This window comes from Pleurodeles waltl, chromosome 12 (genome assembly GCF_031143425.1).
Source record: "Pleurodeles waltl isolate 20211129_DDA chromosome 12, aPleWal1.hap1.20221129, whole genome shotgun sequence".
Taxonomy (NCBI): domain Eukaryota; kingdom Metazoa; phylum Chordata; class Amphibia; order Caudata; family Salamandridae; genus Pleurodeles; species Pleurodeles waltl.
In genome coordinates, this window is record NC_090451.1 from 189,627,537 (window position 1) to 189,648,797 (window position 21,261).

General features: G+C 43.6%; 1 protein-coding gene across 4 annotated transcripts in view; it reads right to left on the bottom strand.

Moving 5' to 3' along the window:
• The window catches only part of KIAA0513 (KIAA0513 ortholog), a 342,714-nt gene that overhangs the window by 13,422 nt on the left and 308,031 nt on the right, over positions 1 to 21,261 (bottom strand). For 2 of the 4 annotated variants that reach the window (XM_069218112.1, XM_069218113.1), the window contains exons 10-12: positions 20,095 to 20,172; positions 7,327 to 7,356; positions 4,509 to 4,589 (exon numbers count right to left, since the gene is read on the bottom strand). In XM_069218112.1, the coding sequence (XP_069074213.1) occupies positions 4,509 to 4,589; positions 7,327 to 7,356; positions 20,095 to 20,172 (189 nt within the window). The remainder of the gene's footprint in view (positions 1 to 4,508; positions 4,590 to 7,326; positions 7,357 to 20,094; positions 20,173 to 21,261) is intronic. The other 2 variants (XM_069218115.1, XM_069218114.1) reach the window with 1 other exon arrangement.

A 21,261-nucleotide genomic window follows, 5' to 3' on the forward strand; every position in this document is an offset into this window, starting at 1 on the left:
CACTTAAGTTGATGGATACATAAAGATCTCAGCTGCTGGTGTTCTTGCCGCGTATGTTATTTTAAAACGCAGCCTATTCAGGACAATAAAGTTAGTCAGGGCAGATTAAATGTCACACTTGTCCGTGTCGTCATTTTGTTTGCAGGAGAGTTTTTAAAACATAAATGAGCAAGATGATGGTCGGATTGCAACCTTCGATACTTCGCCACTTCTCTGATGTCAGTCTTTCGCTACAACGTGAGGTTCCCGCCGCAGATTTTTTCTAATTCTGCATACATTCACATGCGTGTATCGCCTGCCACCTAGCGGCTCTATCAGGAACACAGTTGAAAATAGAACTCACTATCCAGGTTACCGAAAGAAGTTTTTTTTTTCCCTTTGGCTACGAGAGACCATGCCGTCTTAGGAGCACTCGAATCATTAGACAAGTAGTCATACTTTCGTGTGACATTTTCATGACTTCAGTGTACTTATGAGTGACATTCAAAGGCGATATGTGACAACATATGACACGTTTTTGCAAGTCAAACCAATAAATTAAGTGTTTGAAAGAAAGAAATATAAGGAATTACACATGTTCAAAAAATGAGAAGCTCTAAAAAGATATTGAAACTGCTGCAAAATACCCGAAAAGGAGGTTCACTAACCTACTGACCCTTTCTAAGACGATCCTACTGTAAAACAACTGTGGCGCCATGATATTAAGCAACAAACAAGTCATTCAGCTTCCCTCTGCCAAAAATGTCACCATGGGTAACTTACGGCCCGCCCCAACATAATGATAACACGCTCCAGGACTGGACTGTCCACTCTACCAATAGAGATAGTCCCTGATCACAATGATAAGCGGAGACTGACCGCTTGCCGGAGGGCAATGCTGAGGCTGCCAGAGCGGTCTGTAGCAGTGTTGCATATGCACTGACTGCTGTGTTTTCTTTGCTAAGATGCCTCCACGCTCCTACATGTGAGCTGGTGTGGTAGTAGGAAGGCTGAGGCAGAGGCTCTCTTTATAGGTGCTCAGTGCCGAACGACACTCGACTGCCGTCCACTAACTGGGGCCTCAATGCTGGTGCTTACTTAGGATTGCCACCTTTTCCAGAAAAAAATAGTGGCCACCATCTGTTCATTTTTTAGCATTTCGCAAAGGCCTGGACTTGATTCTTTGTGGTGTGGTGATGAGGACCCACCAGCACTAAAATGTGTTACTCTAACGCCTGATGCGTGGTTCTTGGCAGGAATGATTAGAGTGTACAGACACTGAACAACAATAATCATTGTCTCTGCATGTGTGTGTGATGTAAACTGCTTCAACGCCCTATGCTGGCAAGAGAAGCGCTATAAAACAAATGAAATACCGAGAGAGGGGCTATGGAGAGATGGGAGACACTGTTAAGAGAGTTATGGTGAGGGCATCACTGAAGAACCCCAATACAGATTGCTGTATCCTGGTGCACTGTAAGGTCGTCATTTACTATGCTTTAAAAACTAATAAAATTGAATGAAAAATGTGTTGTTGAATGCACCATTGTTGGCATTTTTCCCAACTTGCCCGGGGCGGGGGCGAAACCCCCAATCCCCATTGTAGTGGTCAGGTTCTCTCGGTATGCACCCTAGAGGAGTTGGTCTGCCAAACTTTACCAGGGCTGCTTTGGGTTACCAGTCCAACACTGTTGGTGGTCAAAATAGATGAATGTCTCCCATTCAACCCTTATCTATTTCCCAAGAATTATTAATCATTGCACATCTCCTTATAGCTGCAAAAAGGTTATCACTGCCCATTTAAAGAAAACCCTGAGATACCTTGTTTATTCCCTGAAGACACTCACAGATTCTCTATGAACCCATGCCACTGAACAGCTTCCATATTCATAGCATAGCTTGTCTATGCAATGAAGACAATCACAGCAGATTCTCTAACCCGTGCCACTGCACAGCTTTTATATTCATACAATAGCTTGTCTACTCACTGAAGACACTCACAGATTCTCTATTCTCCCATGTCACTGCACAGATTCTCTATTCATAGCACAGCTTGTCTATTCACTGCAAACACTCACAAATTCTCTATTAACTCATGTCAGTGCACAGATTCTCTAGTCACAGCACAGGTTGTGTATTCACTGAACACACTGCAAGGAGTCTCTATTCTCTCATGTCACTGCACAGCTTCTTTAAGTCATAGTACAGCTTGTTTATTCACTTAAGACACTCGCATATTCTCTATTCACACGTGCCACTGCACAACTTCTCTATTCATAGCACAGCTTGTCTGTTCACTAAGAATACTGCACAGGTCTCTATACACTCATGTCACTGTTTTTGTATTCCCTTATGCTATTGGCTCATGTTCTCTATTCATTCATAACACTGCACATTATACCTGGACTGTGACTGCACTCTTACATTATTCAAACATCCAACCTTCCTTGCAGATTCAATCAGGCTTTTTTTGTCTTCTGCCCTCCACTTGCAGCTCTTATCCAGTGGCCCCTCTGCACACGCAGTAGCTGTTCCAAGTCTACTGCTAGAAAAGCTGTCCCACAAGAACAGCTGCCGTGCCATCAAGACTGAAGCCAAGCTCAGGAGACTGAACAGTGATTGTTTACTTGAACTGCCAAAGGTGACTGGTTTCTTTCCTGTCCTGTTTACCTTGAAAACTACTGTACTTCTGTGCTGGCCAAGGGGTAGAAGCAAAGGGTCTCTGGATATGATTGTCAGCCTTGAGGAAACTGGTTGGCGGGGGAGTTGTCACTGTCTATCATCCTTTAGGCAAATGTAACTTTAAGCCTGCAGCCCTAGACTTCATAAACTGACTTTCTATGCCCCCAGTTTGGCAAGACATTAGTTGCTAGGGCAGCTGGGTCTAGCCATCACCAGCTGCCCCGAAATCAAGCACTGACACAGGTAGGACGACCCTCACCAACTGTCCCACGGTACGCGGAGAAAGCAACGGGTGCATGTTTGCTGCGACTGTGCATGTGATCATCTACCGGGGCATATGTGGCTGCTCTTGATCACATCAGTTGTTACCACAGAATGTGACAGCTCAAGTGGAGCAGACAGGGGTGTACCTGGTATTATATGGCTGTGCCTTGGGCTATCCACCTGGTCATATGAGGCAGCACCTAGAATAACATGGTTGTGCCAATGTGTGTGGTTTTGAATCTGGGCACAGTATGCTTCACCTAGGTATATGAAGGTTGTATTGCATGATACATGAAGGTGGACACAGACCTTCTTGTGCTATGTCTGCAAGGCGGAAGATGAAGGGAGACTTCTTCATAAAACATGCCACTGTGGCATAAGCACCTGCACATGCCCACTGGTGTAATGGTAAAGGGGCAGCAGGCTTTGCTCTGGTAGAGGTCAAAATGGAAAGTTGGCGGAGCAGGTCTTTCAGAAGCTTTATTTAATTCCAGTTTTCCTATTTGTTACTCTGTGTTTCATTTCTTTCCCTTAGGCTCCATGTGCAGCAGCCATGCTATATGGTTATTGTGTCTTCGATCTCAAATGACGTTTCTACTGTGTATCTCGTTTATTACCTTTTGTTGGTGTGTAATAGAAAGACAAATCTAAATTGAACTGACCTTGCTCCAAGACCCAGATCTTAATAGTGTACCTCTCCAATTTGTTGATAGCCACCATTGCAGTCTATTGTGCATGCGCTGAAGCATGGCCACATCTATCAGCAGATTGTGTCAACATTTATAGAAATTGGACCTGCCTCCCTCTTTAACACAACTGGGCACAAGTTTAGAAGACAACACCATTTCTCTTACATGAGCATACTAGAGATATTTGTTTGATGGCTGGCTAAATCACCAGCACGACAAAGCCATTACTTGCAATGTATATGTACGAGCAAATATTTGGCATATTTTCAGTACTTCTTTACTTACTGATATTATTAATGCGGTGTAAGTAAGGAGTACGTTTTCCATCTATATGGCACCGGCTAAGCCAAGGCATCTTCTAGGCAGTGCCTGCCTTTTGCCCTGGGATCATCATGAGGAAAGGGGAGTCATGCCCAAGCTAGGACACATCTCATCGGAGAGTTTCATCATTAGCGAGTTCGAAAGACTGTTCCACATTTGAGGGGACCGGTCAGAGAAGCTCCTACCTCCCACCAAGATTCCTTTGACATAGGAAGGCTACGATAAATATGTGCCTGAAGATCTGAATGGTCAGGATGCAACAAGAAGCAGTTTAATGAGTGTGTATTCTGGGCAGCCCCTGATTGGCCCTGTTGCACAATGCACATGTTTTTTTTAAAGTTAGCTTTTTACCACTAGCAAGTAAATGAAGAAATTATGCCCTCTAAGTGAAAGCCACCGAGTGCCAGGAAAGCTTGAAGGCTTGATCGGACTTTCAGTTGTAGAGTACTCAAATGGGTGATATCAAAAATCAAATTGTGGTCTTCTTGAAGGAAGCTTTCAGCATTTTCATCTACCTACTGGCCCTTCAAAAGATCTAAGGTCAATAAGCCCATATGTAAATGTTTAACTCACCCAAGCTGGCCGAAGGTGATGTTCTCATTAAATCGCAGGCTGTCATCTCGCTCCTCCTGAGTCATGTGACACCATTTCTCCCTGCAAACGTATGAACAAGATAATGAATTACTGTTTATCCCAAGCACAACGCCCTTTATTCTGCTTTACGCTCAGGTCTATAGTGGATTCTAGTATGCTCAGATGGTCTGACCAGCCAAAGAACAATGTAAAGTTGTAAGGTACAACCTATCTTAGCATGTATGGAGAAGGTGAAAAGGGCAGGGTGAGTCTCAGGGGGAGAGGGGACTGGTCTCTGAGTAAAGCAAGACAAATGGTCAATCACACACAACTATCAAGCACAAAAGGAGAAAAGAGGGAAGTAACTAACCACTGGCAGCAAAGGAAAGGTCAACAAATTTACAATTTCTACTTCCTCACCGCCAATTTAAGACAATTCAAGAAAAGGCATTAATATCTTGTGTTGTTTGTCTACCATTTAAACATTAAAGTCTAGACTTCATGCATTAACCAAACTAAAAGTTTGGTCATGCTGAAGACACTAGATCTGCTACACAGCAGGAGGTTTTCCTACATCAATGCACATCCTCCACTTTTCAAAGATGGGGTCTGAGTAGAAATGGTGGCAGATTAAATAGCATTACAAAAGAGGCCCAACTAAAAGAACTACCACAGGATGGACAGGAAAAAGGATTTTCCTGTTAGAAAGAACCTCACCCACTAGGGTTACCCCTTAGTGGCATGCTTCATCACTGGGTTTCTTCCTGTTCCGCTACGGAGCGGGCGTGCTACGACCTACGGGTTACATGGGAGCACTGATGTAGTCTTGTCAATGTGAATCACAGGAGGGATAGGAGTGGTGGGGTCTTGGGTGAGTCAAAAATACCTGTCTCCTAGTAATTCCAATGATTTAATAGATCTGTTAGAGGCGGTATGATTAAAAAGGGGCTGCGGAAGTGGGGGATGTAATGTACCTGACTTCCTAGTCTACATGTTTCCGCGCCTTACCCCTAGGCTCCTCTTCAGGACCAAGGTGGACTCTCTGGTGCCACTCCTTGTTTGATTACCGCTAATGAAAACATAAATAATACATGGCCTGTGATATAATGCAATTCACCTTACTAATGTGGTGTCATAAGATAATACCTATTGTTTATGGTGTCCGTCATTGATACTCAGTAGTATTTGGATTCTCATATCATAGCTCCTCCGGGAGGGGTGTGTGCTTGTAGTCACACTTTCCTCAAAGCGACACTCCCGCTCTGTACCTAATGCTTACCTCCCCCGGGTCTGAAACAGCAGATTACATACACCACATGTTTAAGCCTTGCATGTTTCCAGTTAGAAAACACCTTTTGACTAATACCTGTAGGAAGAATGCATGGATCAAAAACACAGGACCATGCCAAATTGTTATCAGCATTATTGGGATTTTTGTACAATGCTTTACACAGTTCTTCTCGATTTCATGAAAGGAAACTCCATGAATGGAATTCAGGGGGATGAACTGTCATGGCAGTCAAATGAAACATGCATATTTTATGAAGAAAATGTGTCCTTTACTCTTTATGTGTAAAAACTGTACCAGAGTCTCCAACTAGGGAAAAATCTGGAAGCTTTATATTTCTACTTTGTCAACATCTTCCACCTGAGAAAGAAAATTACCAGTTGAAGACTGGAGGCGGTTGGGAGTACCGGGTAAGTAAATTTGTTCATGGAAAGTAAAAGGAGATAAAAAAATTTACATTGAAAATTGTTGATGGGGAAATCCGACAGCAAGTAAAATATTAAAGAAAACATGAATTATGAGCTAGATTGCCCATCTGTTTTAATATTCCAAAAGACCCACTCATTTGAGAATCCTGGAGGATCAAGGCTTTAGGTACAAACCCCATTCCCTCATAAAAGGCTGTCACTAGAGTGACTAGAATGTATAGTCGCTGTGAGTGCTAGCTACAACAGCACTTACTGTCACGGAACAATCAGTTTGCATCATTGTAAATGAGACCTCCAAGACCATGCAAATAAGATGCACTGCTTTCAACTGAACTTTCCGATGAATGAGATCCCTACAATACCCACAGGTCACAACATCAGCTCAGCATTTGGGTGAGACTGTCACAGTGTCAAGTGGTCTTTGCCCCGCAGAGCACGCCACTGTCAGCAAGGCTAGACCTTTTAGGCCGAAAGTACCTTACATTCAACTGGAGTGAGCTATAGCCCCCATGTAAGGGAGGAAAATAAAACTTAGTCTTGGCCCAAAGGCGATTACTAGGATAGTTATTGGATTCAGTGGAAAGGATCTACTTATTTAATGAAATTATGAAAGCACTTCACATAACAAAAATTCAGCTGAATCTTTAAATTGCCTTTCACTCATGCTACATGAACAATGGATTTTAATGTGACCATTCGAAGAGGTACCATTATATTAATGAGGCGATATTTCTTCTACATGCAAGGGGTTCTGTGAGAGTAAAAATCTTCATGCAGCGGGGGAAATATCTAAATACAAGCTTAAATATTTAAAGTAAATCTAAAATAACACTCTAACTAGAAGCACTGTGGTTTATGGATGATGACAAACGGCTTGTGTTATAAAAAAGTCCACATCCAGCCCATATCCACAAAGACACTTGTGTTTGGCTTTCAGGCCTTCTGTATTACCAAGTGCAACTTCTGTTTTCGACACTGTAACAGAGCTTTCTGCTGCAGGCAGTGAAAATGAGTCCAATGGACAACCTCAGATTTTTTTGGGCCCGAAAAACATCAACTCTACAGGTAAAAGCACCAGCAAAGCACAGAGACACACACAGACCTCTTTTCCTCTTCCTCTCCCGCGTTCCCTCTGGAGCAGCAGCAGAAACAAAGTTAACAAAGGTAATACGTTAGCGGTCATGCAAGATAAATAGATGGAGAGAAGAACAGATGAGTATGGAATTCATTAAAGGCGGCGAGAGAATTAAAATAAAGACCCTCACACTATTCGTCCTCCCTTCCCCGCCCTACACCAATTTGTAGTATTGGACAGAGTAGCGTTTCAGCGATTCATACCCCAACAACAATAGCATGTTCACATTTTCTATGTGCACAGGCTGATCCACAAAAACACCAGTACATTACTTTTATTTGTCTAGTATGAGGCCTTTTGCTAGTTGTCCAATTTCACACTAGGTGGTTATGGCAGTAAAGGGAATCTCTTTACACTAGGATGTCCAACCTAGGACAGTGGGTTTGAGACTCCTAGGGTTCTGAGAAACACAGTGCTAAGGTAAAAAACTAAGAGACAACCCATGTCTGCCAACCTCACTATCCACCAAACAAGATATGCGAATAGTTCCAAGCTTAATTCTTTGATTGATTCTTCACTTTTAAGCTGCATCAAGCAAAGGTCCAGAGAGTTTTAGACATCCTAATACAACTTTGAAAATTACAAAAATCCAACCCAAAGCATGAAGCTTACTACTCTGCATATCATAGTTAGACGTGTCTGTTTATTTCTGGCCATATGAACGTATTAAGTGTTTATGTATAAATTGCAGTACCATTGCTTCCTAAACGATACTCCAAACAAAAATGTCTTCTTCCCTAATTACAGTAATCCACCACACACTTGTGGAGGCACCCTTCCCCTCCTATGACAGCTCTATTCCTTTTAAGCCAAACATCCATAGTTTGTAGAATTTACCTTTGAATGTATCTACTTCAAGAAAAAAGCACACATCCGCTCAAGCAATTTCAGTGCCCTTAGGCCTACACTCGCCACATTTAGCAACAGCGCTGTCTTGTGGGCTCTATCATGTACTACAGTGGTTTCCAACCTTTGCACTTCTGTGGACCCCCACTTTATCATTACTGGAACCCAGGGACCCCCACTGAATCATTATTGGAATCCAGGGACCCCCCACTAAGTCATTACTGAAAGCTGGGGACCTAATCTGTTAATATTATTTAATTTTCTAAGACGTTGTGGGCCTCCTGAGGAGGTTTCGCGGAGCCCCAGGGGTCCCTGAGCCACAAGTTGGGAACCACTGATGTCCTATGTCAAAGGCGCATGCAAAGTTTGTGCTGCATGTTAATACGTTTGTTTTCACAATACAGTATTTGACATCTATGCTGCAATCTTGAACAGTCCTGTCTAAGGAGCAAGAGGACAGGGGTTCAGAGGTTTGAGGGAAGTTGAGTGATGCAACCATCTATGATGCGGAATAATATAACCTCCACTTTCTATTATAAGGATCTTGCAAGTCACTGGGGAGTTCTACCACTTTTAACGGAGCTCAGCCTGTGGACTCGGCTCCTTATATGGTTAAAGGACTCCTTGGTGGCTTGAAATATCATTAACATGTACAGCAGCCGGGCATAACAAAGGCCCCTGCGGCCTCTGAGGTGAGGGCCCCCCCACCCCCGAGCTCCAAGGCGCCTCCTACGAACAGCACCTTGACTGAGTGAGTCCGGATGGGGGGGAGGGGGGCTCCGTGTTCTTTTTTTGGGGGGGAGGGGGCACCAGTTTGGTTAAGCCACTGTACAGCAGAAGGTACTTTATCCGTTCTATGGGGCTCATTACAAGTCAGGCTGGGCAGCATTTCCGGGCAAGTTACCACTCTGCTGGATCACGACAAGCACAGTGTTCCGACAAACGTTTTTTTTCACGTTATGGTGGCACACTAACCACGATTTTACTGGCCAGTAATTCCCAAAAGTAAAACCTTAAACTTTGGTTGCAAAAGCCAGATATGAGAAGACTGTAAAAATGGAAAAGGGTATTCTCCATTCTGAGGTGTTTAGGTCATAACTGCTTGTCCTGGCATGGTGTTACCGCTATTGGTGCAGCAGGTGCAGCAGCACCGGAGCCCAGAACTCTGAGGGGCCAATGTACCCTGATAATTGCTGTACTACTACTAAAACAGCAGTTAAAGGGGCCGTTTTCCTACCGTGCACCAGGGCCCCTGGCATCCTTGCTGCTGGTCGCCGCACTGTAACTGTAGTTTCAGGCTGGTGCCTCTGAGGGCACAGGGACAGGCGCTTCTCCACGGGCAGTCAGCGTGCAGCGCTCTGGAAACATAAACGGTGTGAATTCCGTCACACCCGCGCTGGCAGCAAACACCGCTCAGTTGTGAAAGGATATTAATAGCGAGACACGGGCGCCAAAGGCGAAGAATACGCACCTTTCAATTTCACACACGTTTGCAAACGGCGCTAGAGAATGGTTTGTCCCACGGTGCGCAGCACTTAATTAAAGAAACGGGGAGCAGTAATCTCGCATCCAGTTGCTCAAAGGTTAAGCACAACCTTCCACTTCTATGACCCTCGCCCCCCCCGACTCTTTTACGCGCCCACGGATTTAATTTCTGATTCAACTCCGTCACCGAGCCTCCAAGTCCTTAGTAGTCTCCGTGGGCGCTGTGCAACGAGCAGCCGCGTTTTAAATAAATACCAAAGGCCCTCGCCTTGGTTTAGAGAGCGTGTCAGGTTAATAAAGGCAGGATTATAGCGCTAAAAATGAGCCGCGGAGCACGGAAAAGGGAGAGTCCCCTTGCGGCATCAGAGAAGGTTCCTTATTACCATTTCGATTTCACAGCTTCGGTATGGTCAGCAGTAATTCGTCGTCAGGAATGTCCTCACCGCGGAGTTCTTGTTATTTCTCATCTTTTTAGGTTTGTAGTGGACACTGACCGGCAAACGGCCTGATTAGAATGACTGCGACGCAAGTGCTTAATTTGTTAAAAATAAAATGCGTGCAAGGGCCCTAAACCTTTCTTAGGAGGCTGCTGCTGCCCGCGCTGTCAAATGCCAACATTGCCTCCTTCGGAACCGCCTCTTGCCTCCTAATGGCGTTACGGTCAGAGCTGCCGACCATGGAAAAAAGGAACCAGGTTCTAGTCCCAGTGTCCACTCAACATCCCTTGATTCTGTTCAAAATAACCTAATGCGTGAGGAAAAAAAATGCGGCCTTGTGCAATGAAACTGGTGCTCATGTGAAGCGCTGCAATGCCCTTGGGCAGAGTTCTCGGGATATAAAACTGCCAAAAAAAACCCCAACAAAATCTCACTTCCTGATTGTTGCAGGTTTTTAGATCCCCGCTTCCTCCCTTTGTCACTGGTTTCTAATCTTTCTCCTTTTTCTACCTTTCTCGCTTTGGCTCCAGCTCAAACAAGCATTTGCAATGCAATGGGTCTCGCATTTGCAATGCAATGGGTCTCGCATTTGCTCGACTTAGAGCCGTTACCGTAGTAAATTCCTAACTGGACTTTTATTGCCACATAAACTGAAAATGTAAAGTAATACAGTTTTACATGACCGACCCGATTTAAAGAGCCACGCCATGAGCATGAAAGAACACACAAAATGAAACAGAAGTTCCCTCGCAGTCAAAGGTATTGTCAAATGTGCAGTGAGATCACACTGCATAGGAATTAAAAGAAAACGTAGTCCAGGAACCATGCTGAAAACATGGAGCCTTGTATGTTTTCAGTAGCTGGCCGGTGCACTTGTGAGGGCTAAACACAGAAAAGGCATGCCTTTCAGAAATAAAATCAAGCAATGTTTAAAAGGCAAGCCCACAAACCAATGAAACTGATGGGCGTGTGGTGGGCGTGGTTAAAAGCCCACAAAGAGATTGCAGCAGGCTGCAGCTCTTGCATGCTTAACCCTAAAAAATGTCTTAAATCCATTTCGCAGACAGGGCGCATTACACTGGTCTGCGCTACAGCACACCTTCAACCAGGTGTGCTCGGCCCAGACCTCGCCCTGTCACAATGAATACATTGCCCGGGCGCAACTGGCAGCTGCCCTTGGGGCAGCACATTAGTGAAACACAGTAAACCAGCTGTTTGAAGCAGAGTTAGCCTGCAATACTGCTGGCGGTAAACCAGCCTGCACTTAAAATGGGGCAACGATCCCCCTTGTAGGTGGGTATAGTCAATGACTGCACCCCAACTTCAGAGAGCTGTCTCTGGAGGGTCCATAAAACATCCTCCTTTTCGTTCCAAGCGGCAGCCCCTTGTGGCACACTGACTAAGTGCCACCTCTTTGTAACGCACAGTTGTATCCACCATCCCGACGGCCTCTTTGCCTCAGGGTTTCCTCATTTACATAGGTCTACGCCCCATACAAATGTGGCAATGCCCCTCGAGATGAGGCTGGTGCTACATGTTGACCCGCACCACTGGCATTACAGAAGGGGCCACGCATGTGTCTGCAGCCCTTTCTGTAATACCAAAGAGCATACACCTGATGCACATTTGATAATACGGCCTCTTGTCTCCAGAACCGAGTGCTGATGCCCATCACAGCAACCACCATCATAAATTAAACATGGATTGCTGCCAAGCAAGGAATTCCTAATTCGGTGCTCTAAATATTCAATTTGCCTAAACTACAGGCAGGCAAGGGTTCAAGAGCCAACCTTCATTTGTAGATAGCCTATGGGCCAGAGTCTGGAGATGGAATATGTGGGGTTAAAACAATGAGGTACACTGTTCCATAGAATGGAGTTCTACTGAAACCCAACTAGAGGAGAATGACTAGGTTATCTAGGCACTTAAATGCTAGAAGCAAGAGCCTTCACCCACCAATAGGTGGCATGCTTCATCATCGGGCCTGCTCCTCGTCAGGTCTTCGCTGCAATTGACGATGGGCCCCACAAGGGTGCTCTTTGCTCAGAGATCTTTTAGTTGAGGAGTGCCGAAGTTGACTACAGGGATATTCTTAAACCTGTAGTTATGTGAAGTGAAGAACTGGAAGGTCTGAGATTAAAACTAACTATACGCACTGTGAAAGGATGGTTTATTACTACCTAAGGAGCCTATGCCAAGGTTTAAAACAAGAGGGGAGAGTAACAAGGAGAATATTTTTCCTCCCCTCTCTAAACAAAACTGTGTAAATAAAAAAAAAATCTACTCCAGTGTGCTGGTTGACATGTTTCACACCCTTGATGTCCAGAAGGATAAAGCAGCGTTTCTTCAGGACCAAAAGGAACTCTACCTAGTCTTCACTATTAGGCAAGGTGTGCTCTGAATGTGTGTGTCTCCAGGTGTAACTTACACTCGTATATAGATTCCCTATTTGAGATGACTTGGAAAAAAAGAAAGAAACAAAAGTATTAAAACAACTCACAGACACAATACAGATTGTGCCAATAGGAGTCAATGTCCACGTGCACACACAGTGTGAGTGAACCATTCTAGTGTTTTTGTGGGGTATACATACACAGCACTGTTTTTGGTTTTACTTTCTGGATTTCAGTTTTTTCTCAGTGCTTTTCAAACCTATTGAAATCATTGCTGATCAGCATTTATTCAGCTACCTAACCAGCAAAACAGACAACCATTGTGTTTTCCAATGTTTCCAAAACATAGTGTTTTTGCAGTGATTGTTATAAAGCATATATATGATTTTAAGTGGAAGTAATGAAGGGTATGTAGTGATTTCCCACTGACAGCACATCCAATGGACTTATGTTAGACTGTTTTAAGCATAAAAAGTCTGTGTATTGCACTCCGTTAGACCTGTCAGCCTTAGGGTGGTTTTCCCCAAACTTTTTGCCAGCTTTACCTCACTTTTGCTGATCAGTCTATGTTGGCCTTAGAACTCTGGGCACATCCCCACTGTTCACCAGTGCTAAAGTGTATGTGCTCACTCCCCTAAAATAGGGCAACACTGACGAATCCATAATTGGCACATTTAATTTACTTATAAGTCCATAGTAAAGTGCACAACATGTGCCCAAGGCCTGTAATTTAAATGCTGCTAGTGGGCCTGCAAAAGAACTGCAGCACCAATTGTGCCACCCTCTTAACTAGCCCTTAAAAAATGTCTTAGGCGAGTCACTGCAGAGCCTTTGTATAGTCTGACTGCCATGTCGACTTGGCATTTAAAACCCCTTGCCAAGTCTTAAACTCCCCCTTTCATCACATATAAGTCACCCCTAAGGTAGGCCCAAGGTAGCCCACAAGGCAGGGTACGATGTAACTCAAAGGCAGGACATATAATTTTACGTTCTACATGTCCTGATAGTGAAAAACTCCCAAATTTGTTTTTCTCTACTGCAAGGCCCACCCCTCTCATAGGTTAACATTAGGTATTTCCTATTACTTTAAAGAAAAGTATAATTCCTGATTGGGAGGAGGAGGCTCTGTCGTGTTTAGTACCTATGTAAGAGTAATGATAAAATCTCTTTAATGGTAAAGTCAGATTTACTATTACAATCTTGAGAATGCCACTTTTAGAAAGTTGGCACTTTCCTGCTCTTAGCCCTGTGTGTCTGCAGCCTGTCTCCAACACACATCTGGGCTGGGGTGACAACTGTTTTCCTGTATTCCCTCAAGACAGCATCATACAAAGGAACGGTAGGTGTGACTGAGTGGCCATCTGCCTGTTGATGGGTCATCCTAGGCAGGATGGGAGGGAGAAGTTGATACTTACACCAAATAGGCAGTGTCCTTCTCCCACACAAAAGGACTGCTTAACATTCTGTAGCAAATCTGGAGTCATGGCAGGAAGGAAGGACCTGTGTGCATTTCAGAGATCACACTTTAAAGTCACCCCCACTTCAAAGGCACCACTGAGTAGAAGAACTAGACATTTGACCCTACCAAATCAGTACACCTCTGGACCTGTGGATAGTCGGCCAGGAAGGACTGCTGTGCTGCTGAAAGTACTGCTGCACTGCTGCGCTCGAAGAACTGTGTTTCTGCTGTGCTGGCCTGCCTGCTGCGCTCCCTGCCTGGGTGAGGAGGACTGGACCTTAGAAACTTGGTGGGAGTTGACATGTAAACATCCGACAATTCTACTACGGGTCACGTAACACACCTAAAATCTTTATGACTCTTTGCACTTTTCATATAGTTTACCCAATATGTTATATATGCAAGACTGAGCACACCTGATATGTCGGTCCTTTTGACACATATTTTACAACCCCCCTCTGCTACACACGCGATGGGGAACATACTGGACAAACTTCGCTGACTGATGTTTATTCTATTGACTTACCTGTACACTCCAAGCAAACGAGCCCTTAAACACCTGTGTTCTTGGTGGGAGCTGTTGTTACATAGGCTATATTACGCAATAGCTATCAGTTTGTTTAGTTACTTTTGTGAACAATGTTACACCACACAGCAAAATCATCTATCCGTGATTACTCAGAGGAGAGTTTGGGTTACCTTAAGGACTCAGTAGGAGCGGTCAATACACCATGCTTCATTAATAATGAGTATTAGTGACCCTGTCCCCTCTCCACATTAAATGTTGAGTGGCATCCATTTAGCAACCCAAAACACATTGGATAGCATTGAGCGTATGAGTTTATTATGACATAACGAACAAGGGTAGTTGATGGATATATTGTCATTTCACCTCAATACATAAACTTTATCTTTGAGTTTTGTCTATTATAGTTTTAAGCAGGCCAACAGCTCACATTTTCCAAGGGACCCTATAGTTAATCTAGGAGGATAAGGCTACAATGTTCTTCTATACATATTACAAAAGGCCTGCAACAGGTTTCTGCATGAGTTTGATTGCAGGAGCACCACACGTTCACACAACGTGTGCGCATGCAACCACAGTGTGTCCAAACCATGAAATGTTTCTCACTATTGAATTCATGTGTGGTGTATGAATCTTATAAACATGTTTTTCTTTCCAAGTCTACCTGCATTTATGGTAGCTTGGCTCATTTGTAAGTCTTTTTCACAATCATATACATTACAGACACACTAAGAGACTCTGTAGTAAGGACTAGGCTTCTGTTTTTGGTCCTGAAGAAACGCCACTTGATCTTTTAGAGACTTCCGTAGACGTGAAACATGTCGACCTATACACAGGGATAGGAGTTCCTTCTCACCCTCCTTTGTTTCACATTTTTACAGTGAGGGCAGGACCATTATCTCCTTTGGGCACTCCTATTCTTGTTTTTAACCTTGGCATAGACCCCTTTGGTATCTAATAAACATATAGGTTTGAGGGCCAATAGTCAATTTTAAATTCACTTTCCAGTCCTTCACTCTCTTGTCTTACAGGGCCAGTACATCCCTGCACTCGATCAACACCATTGATCAAAAGATCTCCAGCTAAGAGCCCTCTTGTGGGGCCCGTTGGACATTGCAGTGCCAGTCTGACGAGGAGCAGGTCCAATGATGAAGCATGGCACCCAACTGGGTGTGTGAGGGTTCTTGCTTCTAATGATAGGGGTGCCTAGATTGACCTGTGTTCTAAAGACGAATCCTAGTAGGATATCCTTCCTCCTGGAACTTGGTACCTTGTTGATTGGAGGACTAGACCTACACCATTTGAACCTAGAGTGACTCCAGGGGTTTGTCTGCTTGCCTCCTGTTCTTAAGTCCAGGGACATCAAAGACTTCCAGCAACACTACCACAGCACTTGGACTATGCCATCTGTGCGTCCTCCCTAGTCAAGTGGTGCAAATCCAGTCCTAGGCCATTCGAAGTGGGTTTCCCCGTGCTGAACCAGCAAAATCCAAGCATAACTGCCAATTCACCAGACAGAACTGATGTAGCTCCTTCGCCGCCAAATTGCTGCTCGAGAACTTCCCATTCCTGGCTGCGCAGCTCAACGAAGCTGCAGCACCTTCATTGCAAAGTGTTCACCAACTGGGGTGATTGGAACAGATGCATTGCGTACATCCAAAGGGATCCATGCCCACGCATTGCTTCCTCCGCTCTTCACTTCGGGTCTTTAACGTCAACACACCCTCCATCCAAAGGTACTTTTTCAACGGGACGAGGTTGGTACCTGTATCTGACCCACGCTCCATCACAGTCAGCTTGACTTTTCTGATTTGATCTGGTCTAGCGTGACAAGGTAGCCCCAGTTGGCGCTTTAAGCTTGTAAACACGACAGACTTATTTATTCTTTAAATGTCATATCTCAACTTCAACTTATTGGATTTTTTGTCGTTTTGGTCTTGTTTTGTTCATTAAACTAAGCTCTATTTTCCTAACCTGGTTTGATTAATTTTGTGTTTTTTTCTCACTGTTTTAGTGTTTTAAAAGCTGCACAAATACTTTACACATTGCTTCCTAAGTTAACCCAGCCTGCTCTGTGCCAAGCTATTAGATGGTGCGCACAGATAAATCTATGGTATTGATCTGACTTACCCTGACTAGGATTGTTGTTCCCGCTTGGACAGAGTGCATATCTCTGCCAACTAGAAACCCAATTTCTAACACACTCTCACTCACATCCGATTACCTTCTCTCACATCTCATTACCCTCTTTCACAGCTCAATATTTCTCACACTCATTTTGTCAGGACTTGACTGGTTTGTAGGACTATTATTAGATTTGAAAAGTAAAGGTGCTACAGTCAAGTGGTTTAATAAACAAATTCAGGACACAGTTGGGTGTCATTTACTTGCTCCTTACTGAATATTAACACGTGGCAGGGTGGTCAACCCTGCGGATAGCACATTGCTTTGTGAAACCTTTACAATTTTAAATTACATCCGATTTATTTATAGCCCTGCATTCTAAGGCACCTCAAACTTGATGCTTTAAGCATGCTCGTCGCTGCTTTACTGCACTCTGTGCCTGACTACATTAAGGTGGTGCTGCTGTTGTGCTGGAATTCATAGTTGCCAATGGTCCCCAAGGCAAATGTCTCACTAAGTCTGTCCTGACCGTTTAACAGACATCAAGTTGTATTCTGGGGCTTGACATTTTTCTGTTAACATTGCAACTGCTTAAATACCTCAGTAGTAAGGCACAGTTGGGTTATAAGCCACGATTGGCTCAAGGTATCACACATAACAATGGGATACCATGCATCTATGAATTTTGCTGTTACGTGGAAAGTCTGGAGTCATGTGCATGTGACAGCACTGTTTTTAGAGGTGCCTGTCACTACACCCTGTACTGAATGTTTTAAGCCTGGGGTGTTTAGCAGTTTACCTGCTATCAATAATGACTTTTTAGAAAAGGGACCGATGTATCCAAGGTTTTACTCATTCTGTGTATGTGCGTAAATGTGATGGTGCACACTGGCCAAGATTCTTAAAAGCCAAGCATTTCACAGATCAGTGAAAGAATTGAACACTTCAAAAAGATCAAATAAGATTTTAATATTCCCAAACTCTCCACGGTGTATGAAATAATTAGGTTAAACCTAAAATGTGTTTCTAAACCCTGCACCTTTATTTCAAGCACAAAAACGGGAGGAAACAAGAGGAAGAGTGAGATCCCTAAACAACAAAACACAAGCAGAATAGCCTTAGACCAGCCTTTCGTCCTGCTCTCTTGTATAACAAAGTTACATTGTGCTGGCCCCTTCAAAAGAAATAAAAATGACTCATTCTCTCTCACTTACCTTTTTTTAAATGGCATTTTAGTTTGTGGTGGTTCTGGTGTTTATGTTTAAACTGATGAGGGCTGTGTCCCGTTTGGTGGAGTTTTAACAGTTACTACAAGTTTAAACATAAAACAGGACAGACTAGGCATACGCGTAAGTGTCAGAGGTGGACATCATTTGGGGGTATCTATGGTGTTACTGTTCATGAAGGCAGTGGCATGAACAGAAAGTGAAAAACATTTTTAAGCGGCTTACTTTGAGTTGTTCCCATATCGTGCCCTTCCTTCAGGCCCAGAAGTCCAAACAGGAGGCTGCTTACTGTTTATGGGTCAGGTAACACACCAATATCAACCTGATGATGGTATCATGGGATGTGTGAGGTCATTTCCACAACCTCTGGCATTGTGGTGAGATTCTGTCCTTGGAGCCCGACATTATTGTGCAATATTTTGAAATAATTGAAATCAGTAATAATCAAATAATTCTAGGATTTTATAGGGAGCTTAGTTCCAATATTATTTATTGGTTGAAAGATTTCTTGTTGCTCAAAAAAATAAAACCAAGATGACTGTCCAACGTGCTTAGGTTGGTTAACAGGCACACATTTCAAGTAGAGGTCTAAAGCAAAGCCACACTGGTTGGTTTGTTTACAGGAGATTGTGTAGTTAAAGTAGGTCTTGTTCTTGTCTGAGAACTGTCTGTAATATCTTTCAGAATGTGACTGCTGCATTATGGACTGCAGAAGTACTTGGTCTTCCCAAATCCAGCTGCCCAGGTACAGAATATCAGATTTCTAGCATGTAGGAGAAAGTTCCAAGCCAGGCTTGCTGCAGTATACAAGGCCTGGGTGACTGTTCTTGCTGAGGGAAGGTTGGTAACCTCTCCCAGAGCATGGCGGCTGCAGTAGCAAAAGTCTGGTTGCTGATATTTGTAGACGGATGGTCTGTGAACTGTATAGAGAATTGGCCATAGTGGTAGTTTAGACCGAGCTGTTGATTCTTGTCCGAAGATAGTAGGTTGTTCCAGAATCTGGGTTCCTCAGCAGAGAAGCTTTGGTCTTGATTAAAGGTATTATTGCTCTTCCAGAGCCTCCTTCCTAGAGGCTGATCAGTACATTGGTCCATGGTCTGGATGCTGAAATAGTTTCTGAATATGTATTAAAGTCTGGTCACAATGTTATTTGAGAGTTGAGGTGAAGTACTGGACAAGACCCGGATCATGGTTCTCATTTGAGAATTTTCTGTAAACTTTTCCATACTGTTTGGGCTGTGGGAGAAGAGGTGTGGTGTTCCCAGTTTTAACTAGTCTGCCATGTGGGACCACAAGCACGTTTTGTGTCTTGGAAGCCTGTGGTGCTTTTGTGAGTGGGGTCAGAGTTTCCATTGTCCTAATCAGATTAATGGTTTATGCAGGCTTGATTTGATGCCACCGATCTGATAGACTGGCTGATGCCCAGAGTTTCTTGTTTTCTGGCTATGCAGAATCACAGTTTATGTTCATTTAACCATTGAAACCATAAGGTGAAAATCAATATCACACACCTCTCTTTCGCAATGCATTTTTAACATTGTCCCAGAACAATTTAACAAGGCTGAAATGAATCATGCAGGGTTCTTCGGGCTGCAAAGACCAAATTTAAACACAGCTAAAATAGTTGTGCTTTACGAAGTAACACCAGCCTAAAGCATGGAAGCAACATAGGAGCAGCAGTGTAAAATGGAGTTATAAAAAGACTGTGGAATTTCAATATTGCCTGTACTTTTGTGAGAAGTTCTCAACTTCTCGAAGTTGCTAATTTTTAGAGCTTTGCACAACTTCACGTGAGTGACATTTTCTGCAGAAAACGAATAGCAAGAAATTCGTCTAACACACATTTTTTTATTTTTTTTACAAAACAATTCTCAAGCTGAGTTTTTTTTCCGAAAAACTAATTTTCAACCACATTTTAAAAAACTTCCGTACTGATCACAGGACAAGCGGTACAACTTCACCACCGCCAGTAAAGCCCTATAAATTGAAATGCCTTAGCATGCAGTGGTTTACTAAAGAACACATTCTGAAAAATGTAGTATAAGAAAAATAAAGTTAAAACATATAGGTAAAACACTACTGAATTAATTTAATTCTGCATCCCTCTCACCACTAGTAACACATGCAAACTATGGTACAGCAGCCACAAACTGCTTCATGCTTCGGAAGTCTGCACTCATCTGGTTGACTAGCAGCCATACTGAGCGCAGGCCCCTCGGTGGACTCAGCCACTTCTTACCTGGTGGTTGGAGACCTCTTTCTTCTCTCACAATGAACAGCATCGAAAAAGGCGGCATTCCAAAACCGTAAAGTGTGCCTAAAAGACAGGACAATCTATTACAACAGGACTTTCGTCACACAGAATGATAAAAAAAACAGGTAATTCCTTTAACAGGGTCATTGGAAGTAGCCTGTCTGATGTACAAATACAAGAAATTCAACCAATCAGGTATTTATTAATCAAGCAAATGCATTAGTACAACCCATTCAAGCAATGTGACTGAACTCATATTTATACAATTTCAGTCATGTACCTAATAAGCCAAGGGTATCTTAAACACTCACCCCAATACAGAGCAAGGGTTTGTGCTACAGAACAAGCTGCTTTTAGAGGTGGTACTTGGGAGAGCATCACCACCCCATGGAGTAGAGAAAGGAAGGCCTGTCAGATTTCAGCCTTTGGACGGACCTGCACTCCAAGGACAGGAACCCAGCTACTCACGTGCTTCCATGCGCATTTCTTTTGTGGCGGCCCATGGGGTCTGCTAAGGCAACCTGTGACCCATCAGTCGGATAAACACGACCTAGCCTTGCAGAGGAGCTTCGGAAGAGACACGCCTAGCATCCATCTCTGGCTCCGACTCTTGATCATTCACCAGTGTAGTTTTTCAGCTGAAAGCTTCCATGACTATGAACAGGTACTGGAATTGTTGAAAGGGTTAATGGTAGTTGCTCTGATACTAGTATTTGGGTAATTAAAGCACACTTTGTTCCTTCTGTGAATTAGATGGTGAAAGATTAAATATTTTTTTAATCTCTCTTGTGAATAGTTGCTAGGTAACTGCACAGATTATGGAAGTGGAGAGAAAGCAGGGTCACAAATTATGTAATGTCTCTGGTCATCTACGCTAACTGTGAAACCATCTGCTGTGTTTCTGACAGGACCAAGACTGCATTCGAATGCTCTGTAGTCAACAGTGCACGGAAGTGGAGCCGAATGGTTAGCGAGCTTAAAACGGAAATTACAATGCACTATACTGTACTGAATGCAGACAGCCCCGGCTCCTAATGCGGTAGGCACAGCCACACAATAACAAGTCCATCCAGTGGTACAGGTCCCTGACCTTAAGGCAAGGAGAAGAACCCGGTGTTTGAACCTGTACTAACACTCCTCCCCAGAGCAAGT